A 23,341-nucleotide genomic window follows, 5' to 3' on the forward strand; every position below is an offset into this window, starting at 1 on the left:
TGCCTAATGTGCCTCTGAACCTGCTATAAATTTGACTACCGTAGAAGAGTCAATTTCCTAGTACAGCCTCCTCCCTCCTTGTAACTCATAGTCTTCTTCTCTTCTGGGAGTGTTTGACTTCTCTCTGTGCTGGCCCAGCTTCTACACCCCTCACTTCCCTACAAAACCCGTTATATGGCTGCTGGGGTGGAAGTGAAGGGGAATATTATATAGAGTCACTTAAGTCACAGCTCTTAGTTTGCTGGGGCTGGTAACATTACATCCAAGATGGTGGCATCCAGCAACTGTCTCAGGGCTTTTGTAAGTCTACACAAGGGAGGTATTTACAGGTAAATAACATGCATCAAATTCAGTAAATGTATCTATACTCTTTTATGACATTTTCTTGAAATAAATGGTTTGGCAATAGAACCATGTTAAATATGTTGTGAAACTAAGTAAATTACATTCTTAACGGTTCACTCAAGTGCTTTTTTTGCATCTACACTGACTATAAAACATAACCCCAATAACATTTCAGAGAAACAATAAAGCAAAAATCCAGGCAGAAAAAAAGACACAGATCAATGCAGCTCTATATTCAATCATACATCATTAAATAGATTTTTTTAAGGGTTAGTTCACCTTTTTGGAAAACAATTAAAGTGAACTAATACCCTATACATTAGCCCCCATGCTGGTACCCACTGTCAGTATATACGCAGCTGGTGTAGCACTCACCTCTCCCTTTTCTTTCTGCAGGGCTTCCAGGACAGCTCAGAGTGATTGTGATTGGTCAGTGGCCCTGATCCGTCCCAGAAGCTCTAGAGAAAACAGAAAGAGAAGCCCGGGGATTTCACATCCCTGGACCACTAAACTAGGGGGAGGCGGGTTAGCAGGGTGTACCTACATTTGACTTGTTATCAGCATTTCTTAGTCACTGTACATAAGTACATCATGTTGGATAAGAAAGAAATATCACAAGAAGCCAATCGGGTATGCTGCAAGCATGAGGAGAGGATGAGTGAGCAGAGTAAAAGAGAGAGAAGATCATCAGTATGCTGTTTATCCTTTCCCTGTCCGGTCATAGGTTGTGGGTGGAAGATGACCTGCGAATGAACGTGAAACTGCCGCAGTTAAGGATCAGGCCTCTTTCTCTGCCATACAGGGCAGTGTTGTGTGGCAGAGTTGTGTAAGCCTTAGGAATGGATAGAAGGAAATGCAAATCCTTTGGCAGGTAAAGCAGCTCACTTGTACACATTTTAAGCCCTGGAACAGGTATTCTGCTTTCCAGGCATATGTCCCTGAAACATAGGGACCTAAACTCAATTACCACTCCATAAAGTGTTCAGCTCTTTCCAGCCAACTACCAGCCACAGTGTAATTCAGCCTGTCATAGACTTTGACAGGTTGCAGTCAACTGGGCTGGTTGAGTTGCTCACACAAGAAAAATATGCAGTGTGCATGTGGCAAAAATTGTTCAAAGGTTATGTTTAAAGATCTAAAGAGCTCTACCATAAATATTAAAACAGATTTACGCATTTTTGATAATATTGGACTTATTTATTTTCTTTAAATTTCATACCTAGCATAGCATACCATACCATACCTATGTTTTAGAAACACATTCTGACTCCCCAACCTAAATCTGGCCATACCTAGGTCAAAATTTGGCCGGTTCAGCAGGAACTGACTGAATTTTGATCCATGTGTGGCCACTGTGGTTGAACAGAAGTCAATATACCAATAGACCTCTGTTCAACTACCCTGTTGTAATTTTCTCACCTGATCAGCACCACAGGCAATAGTCTGCAGCTCTGAACTGTGTATTCTGATGGTGGGGACTCTCCCCGCTGTGGGAATACAATGACACAGCAGGGAGGATTCCCTCATCCAGACAGAATGTGTGGTTGAACAAAAAAAACGGACCCATACATGGCCAGCTTAAGAAGGGCAGGACTTAGCAAAGTAATTTTGGTCGTCAAATATGCCTACTTTATTTTAAATTCTACTTGATCAAGTGCTTGATTGCTGTACATATTGTTTATCAATGCATCAGGAGCTGAAAGTAACTGGCTGAAAACAATTGCCATGAGTATGTTCATTCTGATATTTCCCACCTAGAAGTTGAATAGCTGTTTGGGACATGCCTTTTGAGTAAGTGTGCAGACTGGGAAATCAGTGCAGAGATCTCACCAATATAATCCCCCCAACAAGAGACTGCTAGATAGTTTAACTCTCCAGGATCGACCATAAACTGAAATATCAGTGTGGGCTGACCCTTTAAACAATAATGCCTTGAAGGATATCTTGTTCAGAACACTTTAAAATTATTCTTTCTTTCTCTACAGGTAGCAGGGAAGCTGCTTTCACCTACGCAATCACCGCTGCTGGGGTGGCACATGCAGTGACGTCTGCCTGCAGCCAGGGAAATTTCAGTAACTGTGGCTGTGACCGGGAAAAACAGGGCTACTACAACCAGGAAGAGGGCTGGAAGTGGGGAGGATGCTCGGCTGACATCAAATACGGCATTGAGTTCTCCAGGAAATTTGTGGATGCTCGGGAAATAAGGAAGAATGCCCGGCGGCTCATGAACTTACACAACAATGAGGCTGGAAGAAAGGTAATATAGGGATCTGGAGGACACAAAGTGACATTCCTTGGGGTGTGGAGATCAGCAAAGTCACTGTGGCATTTGGATATTCATTCTTAAAATCCAACTCAAGAAATGACCAAAAGCCTCTGGAAATCACTTTTCTGGAAATATCACCCCCCTCCCCACACACACACGCACACACACTGCAAGGGTTAAATGTTCGCTAACTTTAGAGGAGGTGGAATAAGATGTAATAGTTACCTTCATCCTAGCTCCAACAGGTTCTGGCACTCTTCTCTGTTCCCCTCCAGGGCTATTGTCCTTGCACTGTAATTATGTCATTGTGTAACAGCTGGTTGGGGCATCTTATAGAATAGGCATGGAAGTACCAGTTGCACAAATGAAAGGAGCCTGCCAGAGCAAGGAATAAAATAAGTATTACACCTTATTTCGTTACCCCTAGAATTAATGTTCATTTAACCCTTACAGTACAGGTGGACCCTCTGCAAGGATACATTTTTGAATTCCTAGAGTAGGGCTTTTAAAGGGTTTTCCATCTTAAATTGAATTGGTAGCTTGCAATTAGCCTTTCATGGGGCAGCAGAAACAGGTAACATTATTTGATGGACAGTAGTAAAAACACATCAGAGCAATCTTAAACATGGAAAGCTGATTTACTAAAATTAGCAAATGAAAGATGAACCTTGGTGGTCATCTAATGGTTGAAAATAGCTCTTTAAAACTTAATTGTTGGCAAACAGCTAGTTATGTACACACAGAGCTCTGGCACATCAGGTACCCCTGTCCTCTGCAACCTGTCACAAAAGTCACAAGGGGTAGAGGAAGTTTTTGCACTACTCACTTCATCTGCAGTTTTCTTTGTGCACAAATGTGGCCACAAATGCCCACATTCTTTTTTCATTCCTGTGCGATGGGGAGGCTACTCCAGTTCCTGCCCCCACCCCGCCTGTCAGAACGTTTCAGCACAGAATAGAGTGAAGTGATTTGGCTGTGTCCTACAGGTTCGGTAGGTGGAGACTGCACTGTGATTGTGTAAAAAGCCCATTCACACCTGCTGGCTGCCCCACTGTGAAACTTTTGTAAACAGGTAATAGAGAGCTGTGAAAAGAAAGAGGGGCTGTCTGTGCAGAGATGCAACCGCGGAGAGGTTGGAGGTGTAGTTCAGATGGTCCAGCTGAAGCGAGGGTGGGAGGATTTGTGAAAAGAGGGCTGTGAAGGAAAAGGGGGACAGTTTGTGCAAAGTGAGAGCTTTGTAGGAAGGGGGGAGTTGAATTCTAATTTGGCGAAGAGAGGAGCTGTAGACTTGGGGAGAAGAGGGGAGCTGTGGACTTGTGGAGAAGAGGGGAGCTCTGGACTCAGGGAGAAGAGAGGAGCTGTGGACTTGTGGAGAAGAGGAGAGCTCTGCGCTCAGGGACAGGAGGGGAGCTGTGGACTTGTGGAGAAGAGGAGAGCTCTGGACTCAGGGAGAAGAGGGGAGCTGTGGACTTGGAGAGAAGAGGGGAGCTATAGACTGGGGAGAAGGGGGGAGCCGTGGACTTGGGGAGAAAAGTGGAACTGTCGACTTGTGGAGAAGAGGGGAGCTCTGGACTCAGGGAGAAGAGAGGAGCTGTGGATTTGTGGAGAAGAGGGGAGCTCTGGCTTGGGGAGAGGAGGGGAGCTGTGGACTTGGAGAGAAGATGGGAGCTATAGACTGGGGATGAAAAGGGGAGCCGTGGACTTGGGAAGAAAAGTTGAGCTGTTGACTGGGGGAGAAGAGGAGAACTGTGGACTTGGGGAGAAGAGGGGAGCTGTGGACTGGGGGAGAAGAGGGGAGCTGTGTACTGGAGGAGAAGAGGGGAGTACCAGACTCAGGGAGAAAAGAGGAGCTGTGGACTTGTGGAGAAGAGGAGAGCTCTGGGCTCAGGGAGAAGAGGGGAGCTGTGGACTTGTGGAGAAGAGGAGAGCTCTGGACTCAGGGAGAAGAGGGGAGCTGTGGACTTGGAGAGAAGAGGGGAGCTATAGACTGGGGGAGAAGAGGGGAGCCGTGGACTTGGGGAGAAAAGTGGAGCTGTTGACTAGGGGAGAAGAGGAGAACTGTGGGCTTGGGGAGAAGAGGGGAGCTGTGGACTGGGGGAGAAGAGGGGAGCTGTGGATTGGGGGAGAAGGGGAGCTCTGGATTAGGGAGAAGAGGGGGGCCATGGACAGAGGAAGGAGGAGAGCTTTACACAGAGAGAAAAGAGGAATTATGGATGGGGGAGAGAAAAAGTGATCTGTGGACAAGGGACGCGTAGGTGAGCTGTGGACAAAGGTTGCAGAGGTGAGCTGAGGACAGGGGGTACAGAGGTGAGCTGTGGATAGGAGGCACAGAGGTAAGCAAAGAGGTGTGCACAGGTGAGCAATCGATGGCTATATGGGAGGGGATATGTAAGTACTGTTCCTTCTGCTGATATTTTTCTGTGTTACATAGTTACATAGTTAGTCTGGCTGAAAAAAGACAAAAGTCCATCCACTTCAACGATTTAAAAAAAAAAAAGTTATAATCCTATACTTACAGTTGATCCAGAGGAAGGCAAAAAAACCCAGCAAAGCATCATCCAATTTGCTCCTGCAGGGAAACAAATTCCTTCCTGATCCCCCGAGAGGCAATCGTATATTCCCTGGTTCAACTTTACCTATAAATGTTAGTAACCAGTTATATTCTGTGTATCTAAGAAAGAATCCAGGACTTTTTTAAAGCAATCCACTGAGCTGGCCAGAACCAACTCTTGAGGGAGTCTATTCCACATTTTCACAGCTCTCACTATGAAGAAACCTTTCCATGTTTGGAGATTAAATTTGTTTTCCTCCAGATGTAAAGAGTGCCCTCTTGTCCTCTATGATGACCTCAGGGTGAATAACTCTACACCGAGTTCACTATATGAACCACTGATGTATTTATACATGGAGATCATATCCCCCTTAATCTCCTCTTCTCAAGAGAGAATAAATTAATTTCCTCTAATCTTTCCTCATAGCTGATCTCCTCCATGCCTCATATCAGTTTGTTTGCCCTTCTCTGTACTTTCTCCAGTTCCCCAATGTTCTTTTTGTGAATTGGTACCCAAAACTGAACTGCATATTCCAGATGAGGTGTTACTAAATATTTGTACAGAGGTAATATGATATCTCTCTCTCTGGTGAGAGAGATATGAAGTGTGATACGAACACTACAGCACTGCACAGTATGCACTCCTGAGCCCTGTGTGTTATGCAATACTGAGAGTGGTACTCTGTGCCTCTTGCACCTTATGCAATGTGCAGATTGTTTGGTGCTCCTTTACTTCTCTCCATGGGAAACACCAGGGTTGGGGGTGGGGAGTTGGCTGAGGTGTGTGAGTTCCTGCACCAATTTTCTGAGAAAAAAAAGCCCTGCATACAGGATATGCATATATGTTGACTGTTTACCTGCCAAAGGTTTTTTGATGTTAGTCACTTTTGAGATCAAGCTTCCCTGCCAGACAAGATAGTCTGGTTGTTGAACATACATTTATGTTCTGCAGCTAAGTGATAAAGCTTAGTCACTGGATTTCCCCAATCTGTTGATTGGTCAGCTTTGTCACTGGCTTTCCCCAATCTGTTGATTGGACAATGTAGGAGCAATGCAGTAACACATTAATTAACTAATCTCTATGTTTTCCCCTCCCCCCATAAGCACATCCATGGTGTTAAAGTAACTGATTCAGAGTGCTGACCCCCCCTCTTCTAGTTTGAATACTGTATTAAATATATAAGAATTCCATTCAATTACATTGGTCTAGCTTGGATCAATGTATCTATGCATATGCCATACTTCACTGATGCACCTTGAAGTTGGAATTCACTGACGTAGACACTACTACTTCAGTGATCTCCACTTGCTTCTGTGTCCCATGCCGATCGACTGCACTGATACATTCTGAATGCAGGATATCAACCGCTTGGCACAAGTGCCATTCAGAGAATGCTTTGCTGTTTTTAAATGAATATATAAACATATATATATATAAAACCATATATAAGGTGCAGCGCTATAATAGTAAAATGGCATATATAACATATAAAATATATATATATACACTAAAGTGCAAATGTCAAATCACACTGCGGTGAGGTTAAGTGAGATGAAAAAGTCCCAAAATAAGTCAAACGTGGGGATCCAATAGATCCTAGTAGGTGCGTGGGATAAGATTTTGTGTAGCACACGGTGAATCTGAGGTAAAAATTGCGCACTCACCAGAAGTGCGTCAAAAAAACGCATGTAAGGTTTATCCTGTGATATGAGATAGCGATAATCAGTTGCCAAGATAGGGATAGAATCCTACACCTTCCAATCGCACCTTGGGTATATACTTCAAATTTCATATGCGTGTCTCAGGCGTGTCACCATCCGGGGTCCCCTTTTAAGGTAGATTCTGCAAGTGGGGACTCAGCTGTAGTATCCTCCCGGAACATGTCTGTGCCGCTCAGTGCAGGAGACGGTGTGGAGACAGGGACTGCTCGGAGCGGCTCGGCCTTGTCTTCTCCTAATTCTTCACCAGGCAGGTTTTTAAATGAATGCCAAGTGTTCTCTGATTGGATCAGGTGGAAATCGTCACGGCCCTGCTCCACTCCAGACCCTTAACTGCTTGCTGACTGCCCACAGTACATTTACTGCAGGCGGCACGTACAGAAACAGTCACATCCATGTAAATCCTAGTGCCTGTAGAGACTCAGCGCGCTCCCCCATGAACCCGGATTGCGGCTTACGGTAATGGGTCGCTTTGAGCAGCCTTGGGATCATGTGATCGCTATGCGATCATATGATCACAATGTCAAGTAAGCTATTGTGAATGAATGTAATCCATAACAGCTTTGCTTCCTTTGTGAGTGAGCTGTTATTTGCACACAGCTATCACATGGTACCTGGGCCAATCACAAAACCCTGTACCATGTGATTAGCTGTAGCCAATTACAGATCACTAGTAATCACAGCTATCATGAAAGTAAACCATTAATGACAGCTGAAAATATTGCTGTTACAATGGCTTTCATTGTAACAGCAATCAAAGTGTAAAAAAAAAAATCCCTGATCACGCCCCCCGCAGAGTAGTACAGTGTTACTATGGTGACACTGAACTACTCTAATAAAAGTTGTTTGTTTAAAGTAAAAAATATTTAAAATATTAAATATATTCTTTTTTAGTTTTTTTTTTTAAACACACTGTCACCGTTCAGTGTCTCTGATCACAGTCGCACCATTCATATAATGATGCTGTACCGCGCTGGTGACAGTATGTAAAAAAAATTGTAAAAACAAAACCCACATTTTATTTAATTTCTTCATTTTCCAAAAAATTGTGACAAAAATTTACATCTTCAAAAAAACTCACCATACCTCTTACTAAATACCTCAGACTGTCTACTTTCCAAAAAGGGATAATTTGGGGGTATGTGTACTGTCCTGGCATTTTAAGGGCCTCAAGACATGAAATTATCAAAACTGATCAATTTTCAAATATTTATTCCAGTTTGTGGATGCTATAACTTTCACACCAACCAATTAATGTATACTAATTGGGATTTCTTTTTACTAAATACATGTAGCAGCTTACATTTTGGATTAAATTTATAAAGAAATTAGATTTTTTTATTGGATATGTTATATAACAGAAAATAGAAAATATTGGTGTTTTTTTCAAAATTTTTGGTCTTTATATAATAAAACATAAAAAAACCAGTGGTGATCAAATACCACAAAAGGAAAGCTATATTTGAGCAAAAAAAATGCTATATATTTTATTTGGGTACAGTGTTGCATGACTGAGCAATTGCCAGATAAAGCCCAGTGCCTAATAGCAAAAAGTGGCCTGGTCTTGAAGGGGGTAAAATCTTCCGGAGCCTAAATGAGCAAGCAGCCTGAAAGGCCAGGAAAGGGGGAAAATGAGCGTGCGCACCTTCCCCCCTAGAGCCACTAGGTCAGTTGCCCTCAGGGGCTACCTTGGCTGGTGTCCCAGTTGACGGCATCGACCAAATATGGACAGCACCATATTTAACCCATAACATCACGGGTGCTTAGTTTACATTTTCGGATATTCCTGGCCAGTAAATGAATGGGCTAGATAACACCACTGGTTGCTAAGGATGCAGTAGGTGCCAGCACCAGCCGCTTAATTAACAGCCTTGAGAGTGAAAGATGGAAGCTGTCATATATAGTAGAAAATATGGAAAGCACCATATTTAACTCATAACATCACAAGAGTCTGCAAGAATCTGTTTTTTTCCCCTAAAACTATACCGGGTGCTTAGTTTACATTGCCGGGTATTCCCGGCCAGTCAATGAATGGGCTGGATAACACCACTGGTTGCTAAGGATGTAGTGGGTGCCAGCACCAGCCTCTTCCTTAACAGCCTTGCGAGTGGAAGATGGAAGCTGTCATATGTAGTAGAAAAAGAAACACCTACTCCTATACATCATGCGTAATTTTGAAGAAAACCTGAACAAACGTTCAGACCGAACTGAAAACTTACTCCTAATCTGAACCAGTGAATGCACTAATTGTCTAGCACGTGGAAAATGCTTACTCTATCTCCCCGTAAGTAATTAACACTATGTGCGTACCCGAATGCCTGATTGCCAGTTCTGGCTGCAACAGTTTTGGAATGCAATGACCGCTTTTCCCCTCTGTCTAATGATCCCAGACTGCCATTGGCAGCAAATGCAGCCCAATCATTTCTCTTTATTAGTGATATTATGGTAGCAAGGTTTCCTCATGAAGGGAACATAAAGAAAACAAAAAAATATTTGATATATTTTATATGAGCTGGCTGTGGCGTATGGCTTGGAATCCTGTATATGGTTTAAGCAGCTTGTTTCTGCTTAATATTTCCATCATTACAAACAGTAATACACGGGCGTCTCTGCCAGATCGTAGGGGGCCATTAGGCTGTGGTCTGATGAAAGTTAGCTTTCGCTGACTCCGCTTGGCTCCCACTCATAAAACCTTAAAGAGGCCCTGTCACCAGGTCTTTCATTATAACAAAAAAAAAACTTCTCATGAGATTATATGTGCATTTAAATTAATGTATGCATTATTTTTTACCTGTAAAAGCCAGAATCCCTGAGACATCTTGGGTGTGATTACCCAGCAGACTCAGAGCTATCAGTCAAGTGACACCCCATTGTATTCCCCTTTTGTCCTACCCCAGCTGCTAAAAAAATGGTTATGTAGGGATGTAAGGGGAGGGGTAGAGGAGATGGGCCAGCACAGTGTATTTCAACACTCCCAGAAGAGGAGAGGGCTATGATATGCAAAGAAGGAGATGGCTCTGCTAGGGAATTGACTAGTCAAAATTTCTAGCAAATTCAAATGCACATTGCAAGTGAATAAAAATAATTTATGGAGAGGAAAAACACAGAAAGCAAGAATTAAAGTACATGATTTTTCTGTGCTTTCACCTACATTTTCTTAAGTTGGTGGCAGTGTTTCTTTAGGGGCAGCTTTGGCTACATGTCTCAAGATATTGTTTATAATGTCCATATTACTTTTTTTATTTGCACTAACATAAAATTGTTCAGGACAAGCTTCCAGGGTATGCCCCCTTCTTCATGGTCCAAGCAGTACTAATACACAACGTTTTAGCAGAACGTTAACCGCTTCACGTCCACCCTATAGCAGATATACTGCTACAGGGCAGCACAGGTGCACAAAATCACATATATATACGTGATTTAGCATTTAAGGGTAGAGGGCATGTGCAAGCTGCTTGCGCCCTACCCGCGCCTCCTGGCCGTGGCTGTCAATCACTGGTGATTACTCGCCAGCGGCCGGTGATTTTTGATGATCTCCGATGGGGAGGAGAACTGTTTTGTTTACTAACAGTTCTCCTCCCTGTCAGCTCAGGCACACTGCTTTGGGTGGCTGTTCTGAAAAATGATGTCCTACAGGTGTGCAGAACTCATCTTCTGTATATTCCTTGATGGAGTGCAAATTCTGAAAAGGTAGGAGGTGGGGGCTGAGGGTACCTCAGTAAAGAGCACTCTGACAGCTAATTAGAGGGAAGGGATACACCCCCCTACACACAGCACAGAGCTGTGGCTGTCAATCCCAGGCTCTACTCTTCCCTGTCACCATTTTTCTCTTGGTGTCAGGAAAACATGTCAAAAGTGACTCGTGCTTATAGCAGAGGAACGTACCAGCAGGAAGAAATGACACTTTGTGCTCTGGATTGAGACAAGAACACACTTCAGAGGGATATGCTTTGTTCATATTTCATATCTGAGATTTACAACCACTTTAAATTATACCTTCTATTGGCTAGCTTAAGTTATTAAAATACAAGTTTGTGAGACGTTCCTTATGTCCATTCCCCAGTCATTACACAATTCAAAGACTTTTTTTCCGCCATCTATACTTACCTAGGTGTTTGCAGCATTGGTCCGATGCTGCATCTGTCCCCCGTCGTTTCTAAGGGTGAGATCCCAGCAACTACATGACTGCTAATCGCTGAGTTCTCCGGTTGCTCTGAGCAGGGAGCAGTGACTGTCAGTCACCGTTGGTTGTTCTGCCTTCCCCAGCGCTCACTGGAGCTCTTGGCTGTGGAGGGCGAGGGTGCAGCTGGCTCAGGCTCTCAACACTTCGCTGAGAGGCTGAGCCAGGTGCCACTCCAGACTCTTGGGTGGATCCCAACTTTGAAGTTGAGATCTTTCCCCAACCTGTACCGGCTGAGTGATATCAGCCCGCTGTCAGCTGGAAATGGGTCACAGGAGTGCAGAATGAACTGCACTCCTGTGATCCACAGGAGAAGTACAGACAAAAAAGCTTTGGCTTAATAAGTGAAAGTGTACTGTATATAAGCCCTAACTTATAGACTGAGCTTCCTTTATTGGCTAATGGTCTGTTAACATGGTCCTGCCCGGTCTATAGCAGATTGACTGCCGAGCTGTCATATGATGCCACCGTGGGGTGGCGCAGCGGTGCAACCTGTCACCGACTGTGTCCACTGGAAATACATTGGTATAAGCTATCATAATGTGTACTAAAAAAGAAATCCTGTTCACTTCCCCAGAGTTACTATGGTAACACTGTATTGCTGTGGTTATAGTGTGTTAAAGAAAATAGTAAAAAAAAATAGTGAAATAGTATAATTAAAAATAGAGAAAACATAAATAAATAAAAAAATATTATTTTTTTTTAACATACTGTAACCAGTCAGTGTCCCTAAAAACTGCCACACCAGTTATATGATAACACTGGTGACAATATGTTAAAAAAGAAATTGTGAAAAAAATGTCTTCATTTTCCAAAAAATTGTGACAGAAAAATTACAACTTCAAAAAATTCACCATGCCTCTTACTAAATACCATGGAATGTCTATTTTCCAAAAAAGGGGTCATTTTGGGGGTATTTGTACTATCCTGGAGTAGTCAGGCCTCAATAAATGAGATTGGCCTTCAGTACACCAGGATTGATTTTCAAATATATACCATAGTTTGTGGACTCTAACCTTCCTACAGGCTAAATAATATACACTGATTTGGGTCTTTTCACCAAAGAAATGTAGCAGAATACATTTTCTTTTCAATAGGTTTTTATTGTTTTTTTTATAATATTTCAAGTACAGAATACAAATTAGACCGCTTTCAAAGACAGAAACAGGATTTCGACTTGAAACAGTAGTCAACAGCGGTTTTACATGTATGAAATATACTGTAGTTAAGGTAGGTAACAATTCGGATAGCATGAGGTAGAACAAACATTTCATGTCGGATAGGTAATTGGTGCATAAAAACGTTGTTGGTAGTTCAACAGCCAACATCATTAAATAGAACTATAGTGATAAAGATATGCTAAAATGCTAGCAAAATAGGAGATATGAAGACAACAAGTAGTTCAGAAGGCATCCCTAAGAAGGAGCCAAAAAATGGAAATTAACGTAAAGTAAAGGAGAGGAAGAAGAAAAAAAAGGTGAGTAAGGAGTGGACAGTCCTAAAATTTTAAGGAACCGCTCATGGATATCTGAAAGTATAATAGCCAGTTTTTCATTTCATTTCATAACTAGGCAGGGCTGACACTACACAGTTTACATAAATGCTGTGTGTTGTCAGTCCACAACAGGACTTCTGCATTTCTGCCAGACCAACAAGTATTTTTCTGTACTTGCAGGGTCTTTAACCAATTGCCCTCCAGAGGATTTACCCCCCTTCCTGACCAGGCTATTTTTTGCGATATGGCGCTTCGTTACTTTAACTGACAACTGCTTACGTGAAAGTTATAACATCTACAATTGGCAAAATATATAATGGAATTTTTGATTCAATTTTTTTATACTAGTAATAGTGGTGATCAGCGACTTATAGCAGGACTGTGGGACTGCGGTGGGCATTTTAACCCTGGGTGGGAACCAGGGGCGGACTGGGGCCCCCGGGCAATAGGGGATCATGGGGCCCCTGTATCCTTGCCCAAACTCAAAAAAACCTATGAAAAAGGTACCAGGGGCATCTCATGGGGCCCCCTACTGACCCCGTGTGCCCAAGTTCCCAAATGGCCAGTCTGCCCCTGGTGGGAACTGACACTGACATCACAATGACACTAATACAATGATCAGTGCTAATAAAAAGCACTGACACTGTACTAATGACACTGGGCAGGAAGGGGATAATATCTGGGGCAATCAAAGGGTTAACTGTGTGCTGTTTTACATCAGCCTTTCTCAACCAGGGTGCCTTGAGGTTTCTTCGGGGGTGCCTTGGCAGTATGTCTAAAAATTGCCCAAAAATTGTATACAAGCCAGCGGGTGGGACAAGCCTGCCTTTTAGTTACACAAAGCCACAGGTTTTCATTGTGCATCATTACCACCTTCTAGCCATTGGCATCCTGACAACCAATGGCATCATCAGTTAAGGAGGATGTCAGCCGCCTATATCAGTGCTGGGGTCACATTAGCTCAGTGATGGAGAAAAACTGAGGGAGAAGAGAAACAATGGAATACTAGTCCGTACCAGTGTGCAAAAGTGTATTTGCTGTGTAAGAATAAATCACCTCTAATGTTGGGTATCGTATATGTGTGGATGTTGCTGCGTTATATAAAACTATTGGAATAGTTTTTCACATTTTAAAATGGGGTGCCTCATTAAAATTATGTACAGTCTTGAGGCACCACATTTTAGAATGGGGTGCCTCAAGACTGTCCATAATTTTAAAGGGTGCCTTGACAGAAAAAAGGTTGAGAAACACTGTTTTACATAATGTGCTGTGTGTGTTTTACTAGGGAAACATGCTGCTGTGTATTTATCTGCTGTGCAGAGAAATACACAGCAACATGTTATTGCTGGTAGGAGAGAGACCTGTGTTGTTTACACACAAGTCTCTCTCCTGTCAGTGTTACTCAGCGATCGCCGGGTGCCTGCAGGGAATCTCTGGCCAGAACCCGGTGACTGACATCGGTAGCCACCAATGGCAGTGTGGATATGGTGGCGCACACGTGCCCCCTACCCAGAAAGGCAAATAACGTATATATATATATGTGATTTGCGTAGACCTGCAGCCATGTAGCAGTAGTTCTACTATAGGGCGGTGGGGAAGCGGTTAAAGGATTAAAACACAGGAGATGTGCATGTAGTGCAGAGATGTACTGCATTGTTTTCTTTTTTGCCCTGACATAAATATCAAGTTAGCAAAAAACATATAACTTTACCTACAAATTTAAGTTCAATACTATTTTACAGAAGTAGTGTCCAACCAGGTACTCCATGTAGGTCTAAGATACGTTTAACAACTTCAAGTCCGGACACTTTCACCCCCTTCCAGTCCAGGACAACTTTCAGTGCTATCACACTTTGAATGACAATTGCGTGGTCATGCAACACTGTACCCATATGCATTTTTTGCCATTTTTTTGAGACAGATAAAATTTTATTTTAGTGGTATTTATTCACCACTGGGATTTTTATTTTTTTGCTATATAAATGAAAAAGTCGAAAAATTTTGAAAAAAAAACTGTTTTTCTTATAAAATTTTGCAAATAAATAATCTTTCTTCATAAATATTGGCCAACATGTATTCAGCTACCTTTTTAGTAAAATCTAAATAACCCAAATTCGTTTATAACCAAAAATTATAATTTGTCAAACTTTTTTGTTACATTGTTATTTTTTTTTATATTATTATTTATGGTTTGTTTTTTTTAACATACTGCCACCCTAGCAGTACAGTGTCACCATAATGACACTGTACTACTTGTGGGGGGGTGATGAAGATTTTTTGTTCTTTTTTTACACTGATTGCTTTTACACCCATAAAGGCTGTAAAATCAATCATTTCTCCTTCTCTCTGGCTGCATTCTTGCAGCCATTGAGAAATACTGTGAGGGCTGTGATTGGTCACAGCTTGTCACATGGTTCAAGGCTGTTGTTAATAGCTTTGTACCATGTGACCTCTGTGATCATTCACAGATTTCACACGTAGTAAGCAATGATGTCAAGAAGTGACATCTTGTTTACTACTGCTGATGTGATCACTGATTGGCCAATCAGTGATCACATGAATCGGGACCTCATGCAGAGGTCCTGTACAGCGATCGGTGTTCCGCTGTGTCCTCCGGACACAGGGGGCACCGATCGTGGTGCCGCGCGCTCCCAGGGAGTGCACACAGGCAGTGAACATCGGTGACATTTAGAAACGTCAACCCGCTTCGGCAGTGCTCCCGTCTGGCTGTTTATCTACATGGGCCAGACGGGAAGTGGTTAAGGAAGAGCCATTCACACTGAGTGACTGTGAAGGGTCTGTGTGCAGTTTTCTTTATTAATAATAAATGTTCTTCTCACCTATAGCATTATGAAATTTCAAAGGTTGTGATAGGTTTCTTATAAAAGAGGGACAGTCTTGGAGGAAAAAGACCAAAGGCATCAAAAGCCTTAAAAGGGACAACTTGATCATCGTTTCTCATATACTACGGCTATTCAAATATTGTGTTGCCAGCTTTGGCTTTTAAGGCCAAAAGCCTTCTTGGCTCCCAATCCTGTGAGGGCCCTCAGCAATCGGAATGCTAAATCCATAATTATACCCTTTAGGTGAGGTAATAGATGCATGAGAAGCAACCTTTCTGCAGAAGCACATGACTAGGGACCACACAGAGGCTTGACCAATTGACCTCTCACCTCACAAGTACAAGAGCTGGCTACATGGTCAGGAAAGTGGTTAATTACTAAATTAGCCCTCTAAAAATGTTCAGCAATGCTCTGTGGGTGTGAAAGGTGAAAGAGAGTCATAAATACACTACAGAGAATCCCAATCATTTGCCTAGAGCATCCTCTTGTGTATATGGAACAAGCTGAACAATTACTGTGGTGACCACATACAGCTGCCAATACAATGGTACTTCCTTGCACAACATAGCCCTCAGACATATGACAACTTTAGATACCTGGGCCTGCTTCTGCTCCTGTGTGTCAGGAAGACATAGCCTGTTCTTGCCCCTGGGGTAATGTAATAGAGTTGATTCTTTTAATTATAGTATAAATATCAAAGTAGGAAATGTATTCATAGTGCTTACACATACGTTTATTTATTTTATTTATTATGGTCAGATTTTAAAAAAGAATATTTGTGCATATACACTCACCGGTCACTTTATTAGGTACACCTTGCTAGTACCAGGTTGGACCCCTTTTTGCCTTCAGAACTGCCTTAATTTTTCATGGTGTAGATTCAACAAGGTGTTGGAAATATTCCTCAGAGACTTTGGTCCATATTGACATGATAGCATCATGCAGTTGCTGCAGATTTGTCAGCAGCACATCCATAAACCGCTGATACAAAGCAGGATGGATCCATACTTTCATGTTGTTTACCCCAAATTCTGACCCTACCATCTGAATGTCACAGCTGAAATTGAGACTCATCAGACCAAGCAACGTTTTTCCAATCTTCTATTGTCCAAGCTTGGTGAGCCTGTGGTAGCCTCTGTTTCCTGTTCTTAGCTGACAGGAGGAGTGGCACCTAGTGTGATGCTTCTGTTGCTGTAGCCCATCTGCTACAAGGTTCAACATGTTGTGCATTCAGAGATGGTATTCTGCATACCTTGGTTGTAACGAGTGGTTATTTGAGTTACTGTTGCCTTTCTATCATCTTGAACCAGTCTGCCCATTCTTCTCTGACATCAACAAGGCATTTTCATCCACACAACTGTCGCTCACTGGATATTTTCTCTTTTTTGGATCATTCTCTGTAAACCCTAGAGATGGTTGTGCATGAAAATCTCAGTAGATCAGCGGTTTTTGAAGTACTCAGACCAGCCCAACTGGCACCAACAACCATGCCACGTTCAAAGTCATGTAAATCCCCTTACTTTCCCATTCTGATGCTTAGATTGAACTTCAGAAAGTCATCTTCACCACTTTTACATGCCTTAATGCATTCAGCTGCTACCATGTGATTGGCTGATAAGCAATTTGTGTTACCAAGCAATTGAAGAGGTGTACGTAATAAAGTGGCCGGTGGGTGTGTATATATATTTAGCATTTTCTATTAGAGCCAGCAGGAGGTTTTGTTTCTCTTTGATTCTTTAAAAAAAAAAAAAAAAAAAAAAAAAACTGTTACAGAACTCAGTAGCTCAAACTGAAATTTACAAACCAGCGAATGGCTCATTGTAACAACCTTTCATATTGGTTGGCTCTGTCTACAGCTTCAGTCAAAAAAAGCCTCAAAGCAGATAGCGTCTGCTGTTTTCTATTTCACTAACCCATTGTGCTCTGGGAATCTTTTGTCACATGCTAAATATTTTTTTAAACAAAGATTTGAGATAAGAAGTTTGTTATTGAATTAACTGGATAACCTTATTGAAACAAATGTCCCCTGAAGGCCCCTTTTACACTGACGGTCCAATCAGGTCCATCTCTCAGTTTTTCAAGCAGAGCCGATTGGACCATCCATAGCTCTGTATGGAGCAGAGGGTGTCAGTGGACATGTCTCCTGACGCCCGCTTGAATCCGATTCTGTATGCTAAAAACAGACATGATGGGGATCTGTTCCCCATCTGTCCAGCGGATCAGAACGGATGACAGACAGGCAGTTCGTTTCCATCCGACTGCCCTATAAAGAGCAGCGTGTTGTGTCTGTGTCCGCTCTGCATAGTGGAGCAGACATAGACCTGTCATCCACCTGCTCAGTGGGGATCAGCCGAGAGTTCCCCCACTGTGCAGGTGTATACTCTTGACAGAGTCCGCCCTGTCTGAAAGGCACCGAAGTGTTTAAAGTTATTCGTTCTTGGTTCTTAGGTTGTCCATCTATGGTTAGTTCTAAAGTCCATCTCTTAAACCTTCTGATGGTATATTTATTAAAGCTAAATTCTAGGCAGAAAGTAAGATTCAAATGAATGCTTAATTTAATAATTAAATGTCTTTTTTCTTTAAATGCAAGTAGTGTAAGGGCCTGAATATGAATTGGTAGCATCATTTTGCAGTCCCCTGTGCAGCAGAACTGAGACTGGGAGAGTAAGAAACAACAGAAGGAGCCAGTCAGTTCATGTGCTGATAGGAGGACAAAGTAGTGTGGCAGAGACACTCTGTGCTGTACTTCTTCATTACTCAGTCACTGGCTGGGGCAGGTCCATCACTGCCTAGACTAGAGAAAGTGGGTTGATTGATGCTGACCATCATTCAACTCAAAACATCTAGTGGTAGGAAAGCCACTTGGAACTGAAGGGGAATACTGCATCAAAATCTATTTTTCTTTAAATGGGCTTATTTGTTTTATTTTGAATGGAGTTCATTGGGTGATTTATCCTAAATTTGGTTAACCAGAAGCAAAGTATCAGCCTTTGCTGAAGTTGGTCTTTCTTTTTTAGAGGTGTCCTCTGCAATGTTCAGTGTTAGTTTCTTTGTTCTGGGCTTATAGGTGGCCTATCTACGGTTAGCGCCCAAGGCCAATGCACCATTCTTGGCTCCTTCTGAAGGTAAATCACTTGTTGCCTGATTTATAGACCCAACAAGTTTCACCCAAGCAGCCGGGGCCAACAAGTACATACGTGAATTCACCGCGGGCCCTTAATAATGTCTGCTCGGTTATAGTGAAAGGTGTCTGCTTGTTTGCAAAGTGTATAATTATTATGAGCAGCTCACCCAGCTAAATTCCAGATAGGATTCCTGGCATACATGTCATTTTTTATTAGTCGAGGGTTGAGCTTATAAGAACGTTGATTGACGGCTAGCAGAAGGCTGTTATTTTATGTCTACCATGCAGATACAAAGGGCAGTGTACTTTCTGCTCCTTTCAACATCTGCTACAAGAATGTGCATTTCCTTACAATGATCGGCCCAAAACAAACAGACAGCACTGTAAGCCAACGTAACATACCAAGGAACGGCACGCTTTCTGTATAATGCATCCTCTACTAAGCCTCTATGGTACTTCCTGAAAAGTATGTTTGTATAAACAGTTTATTTTTTACAGACACAATATACCATAATCTTTAAACCATATGTCCAACCAAAAATTTTTTTCTTCATTTTGGATAAAGCGATGAAAGGTTAGAAGTTCAGAACCCCTGCCAGGTCTTTACTGCCATCTGAAGCTCTGTTAAACAGATTTGCCCTCACTTCCTGTCCTGCTGATAGTGTTTTATTAGAAAGAAAATGAAGGAAACACTCAAACAGCAACATAATGGAAGGTTTAGGTTTGTGTCCCTGTTGAAGATTTTCCCTTACTTCCTGCATACCTCCCACGAGCCCCACATTTTCACCCAACTCCTATGATCCTATATACCTTTGCTTTGTCCTGCATCTGCTGACTGTCTCTTTAAGGGCCGGTTCACACCAGTGTGATAACATCATAAGAAACACATGGGCAGTAGGTTATATGGGTTCCAATGGCATAGTTCACACCAGTGCAGTTAATTCCATTGCAGTCAAAAAATTAGAACATGCTGCATTTTGTCTGCACTGAACTGTTCTGGAACACAACAAAACGCATCAAAAACGCACTGGAGTGCATTTTTGCCTGCAATTTCTGTTGGTTGTTAGGAGCCGACACCCACTGGAATCCTGACAACCATTGAATCATCCCTGTTGTCAGTAGCAGGGATAAGTCATTGGTTGTTAAGTAGCCAGTACCTGCTGCTGTCCTAACAATGATGAGTCATTCCTGCTGTCAGCAACAGGGATGAGTCATCAGTTGCTAAGGATCCGGCATCTGACAGACTATAAACAAAAGAAGCAAAAAAAAACAGTGTGGGGGTCCCCCCAAACCATACTAGGCCCTTTGGGTCTGGAATGGAATTTGGAGGGGACCCCATGCAAAAAAAACAAAAAAAATGTGTTGGGTCCCTCCCAAAATTTAGCATGAAGTCTCATGGGCCAGGAAAGGGCCAAATTAGTGCCCCTCAACCTCCTGAATTATACAAGGCCACATGCCCTCAACATGGGGGGGGGCGCTTTCTGGAAGGGGGATGAGAACAGGGGCCTCTTCCACTGCGACAGGGTTGCGGGGGTGCGGGGGGTAGCTTATCAGAATATGAAAGCCCCCTTTAACAAGGGGACACCAGATCCTGGCCCCCAATATGAGTGAGTACCCCTACTCATTCACCAAAAAAATGGCAAAGGTTATTATCCACTTCCAGTCCGGACACTTTTACCCCCTTCCTGACCAGGGCAATTTTCAGCTTTCAGCGCTATCACACTTTGAATGTCATGCAACACTGTACCCATATGAATTTATTACCATTTTTTGAGACATATAAAACTTTATTTTGGTGGTATTTATTCACGGCTGGGATTTTTATTTTTTTTGCTATGTAAATGAAAATATCCAAAAATTTTGAAAAAAAGTGTTTTTCTTATACAATTTTGCAAAGAAATAATATTTCATCATAAATCTTGTCCAAAATTTATTCCGTTATCTTTTTAGTAAAAAAAAAATAAGCCAAATTAGTTTATAACCAAAAATTATAATTTTTAAACATTTTTTTTACATTTTTTTTTAATATTATTATTTATTTTATTTTAAATTTTTTTTACATACTGTCACCCTAGCAGTACAGTGTCACCATGGTGACACTGTACTACTTTTGGGGGGTGATGAAGATTTTTTTTTTTTTTTTACACTGATTGCTTTTACACCCATATAGGATGTAAAAGCAATCATTTCTCTTTCTCTCTGTTGGCATTCTTGCAGCCATTGAGAACTACTGAGTGAGCTGTGATTGGTCACAGCTTGTCACATGGTACAAGGCTGTTGTGAATAGCCTTGTACCATGTGACCTCTGTGATCATTCACAGATTTCACACGTAGTAAGCAATGATGTCAGAAGTGACATCTTGCTTACTACTTTGCATGTGATCACTGATTGGCCAATCAGTGATCACATGATCGGGATATCGGGACCGACGATCGGTGTTTCACTGTGTCCGGATGACACAGCGGGCACCGGATCATGGTGCTGCGCGCTCCCGGGGAGCGCGCACAAGCAGAATGCAGGGAGGCTGTTTATAAACGGCCACCCAACCCTGCAGTGCCACCATCCGTTTATATACAACGGCCGGTCAGGAAGTGGTTAAACACACAAACACAGTTTTTGACAAGTCTTTTATTAAAAAAATAATAAACATGTCCCCAGAGATAAATCCATTGTCAATCACGCCCACTGACCTGCACAGAAAAAAAAGGCTGACAGCTGTTTACATCCGCACCAGGCACTGACACTTGATGAATGACAGCTGCTTTCTCCCCCCCCCCCGCCACCAAGTAAACATGGAAGTGGAATCACCTAGTGACATCACTGAGTGACCTCACCCCCATGATGTCACTCTGAGACCTCGCCTCATGACATCATGGGGGACACATGTTGAGGGCATGTGTCCTGGTATAATTCGGGGGGGCGATGAATTATTCACCCCTTTTATGGCGCGCAGGACTGCATGCTCGGATAAGGGTGTAGTATGACATTTAGAGGGACCCCACACCATTTTTTTTGTGTGGGGTTCCTCTTAAAATCGATACCAAACCAAAGGGTCTGGTATGGATTTTTGGGGGACCCCACACATTTGTTTTGGGGGGATTTGGCATGGAATCCCCTTTAAAATCCATACCAGACCCATAGGACCTGGCATGAGTTGGGGAGGACCCCCACACTGTTTTTTTTAATGCCATCTCCTTTGTTAATATTAAGCTGGGTATCCCCTCTGACAGCAGCAATGACTCACCAATATTAGGAATCTGAGGTGCCGACTCCTTAACAAACCATAACTCATTCCTGCTGTTGACAGCAGGGTTGACTCATCATTGTTAAGATGCTGGCGGTTGTCAGCTCCTTACTCATCCCAGCCTGCTCCTAACAACCAAAGCACAGCAAACTTTAGTAGGAAAAAAAAAATAAAAAAGAGGGGAAAAAATGCGCTGGAACACTTAAAAACACATCAAATTTTACCACAAAATGCATGTAAGCATGCAGAAATGCATCTGGGATGCATCTGGACTGTGTTTACCCACATAACCTACTATCCATACGTTTGTGATGCAAAAAAATACGCACTGGGCCGCATTTGGTATAAACTGTCCCTAAAATGAACCGGATGGTATACTTGCCTGGACCCCATTTTCTGCTCATGTTGCCTAGGCGAGGATGACGTCATACTCCTCACGGCTAGATCCTGGGAAATAAATAATTTCATGAAAAGATACTCTTCAAATTGACTGCAATTTCTTCTATCACAATTCCTGCATTCCCTATGAATAGGGATGAGATTCAGGTTCACCGATACCATGGGTTAGAGGCAAATCCTGTGGGTTTGGGATTCATGGTTCTGGGATTTTTTGTGCAGACTCTTGAATACAGAGAGAGTAGAGTCAGTTAGGAAACTGTACTTTAAAGCGTCAGTATTAAATGGTTTGTCTCAACCCTCTAACTGACACTTTTGCTGGACAGCTTGGTCTGTGAACTGAGATTAAAAAATAACAGACTTTCTGGAAGGATCACCATGTGAAAGTGTAGTGAAAAAGGCATAAAAAGAAAACTAATGCAGTCACCAAATTTAAGAATTGGTAAGGCACAATATTTTACATTTTGGTTTTTGGGTTTAATACCACTTTATTTCTGATTACTAGCTGTTTGGGCAATCAACCCTTTTGCCTTTTTTGTTTTTATTTTTTTATTGGGTATTTTTTATCTTTCAATTTACCTTGTGGTTGATTTAGGGTCAGTGATCACTTTTAGCTGCTGTACCATCTATAGCTTCAAAGCTTCTCTTTAAAAAATATCTTTTGTTTTAAGGGGTGATATGTCGGGCTTTTCGTTTATTTTGTGGGTAATTTAGGTTGAACAGCTTTTTTTTTTATAGAGACTTCCCTTCTTCTTTGGGCTTTATTATTTTTATTTATGAAAATAATACACTTGTATGCACTTTTGATCTCCTTTTTTACGTTTGGGGCACTTAAACTGAAGCAGTCTTTTGTTACTGTCCATCTGATCTTTAAGCTGCCTTTTGTTTGCAGCACACCACTGCTTCATTTGAAAGAAACAGAATTGAAATGAAAGATTAGTGTGTGCACCTAAACCACTGCACATTATAAATATCATTCACTTTCACTACACACACCTATCCCCATAAATAAACGTTAGGTTTGCATCAGTTAGGCCTATCATCCCAAATTAGAAATGTCCTGCTGGTGGCCAATTTTACAGTTCTTTACTCTAAAACTGGCTATAAACTTGTAGATTTTTTAACAAACATTTGTACGAACACTCATACAAAAATTGTTTTTACATTTGAAGATAGT

The 23,341-nt window shown here is 42.1% G+C and overlaps 1 protein-coding gene across 2 annotated transcripts in view; it reads left to right on the plus strand.

The window, feature by feature from the left end:
• Positions 1 to 23,341, plus strand: part of WNT7B (Wnt family member 7B) — a 216,927-nt gene that overhangs the window by 182,413 nt on the left and 11,173 nt on the right. For both annotated transcript variants that reach the window (XM_089680762.1, XM_089680761.1), the window contains exon 3: positions 2,331 to 2,602. In XM_089680762.1, coding sequence (XP_089536888.1) covers positions 2,331 to 2,602 — 272 coding nt within the window. The remainder of the gene's footprint in view (positions 1 to 2,330; positions 2,603 to 23,341) is intronic.

This window comes from Staurois parvus, unplaced genomic scaffold (genome assembly GCF_062004578.1).
Source record: "Staurois parvus isolate SC_StPar_1 unplaced genomic scaffold, SC_StPar_1.0 ptg000249l, whole genome shotgun sequence".
Classification (NCBI taxonomy): Eukaryota; Metazoa; Chordata; class Amphibia; order Anura; family Ranidae; genus Staurois; species Staurois parvus.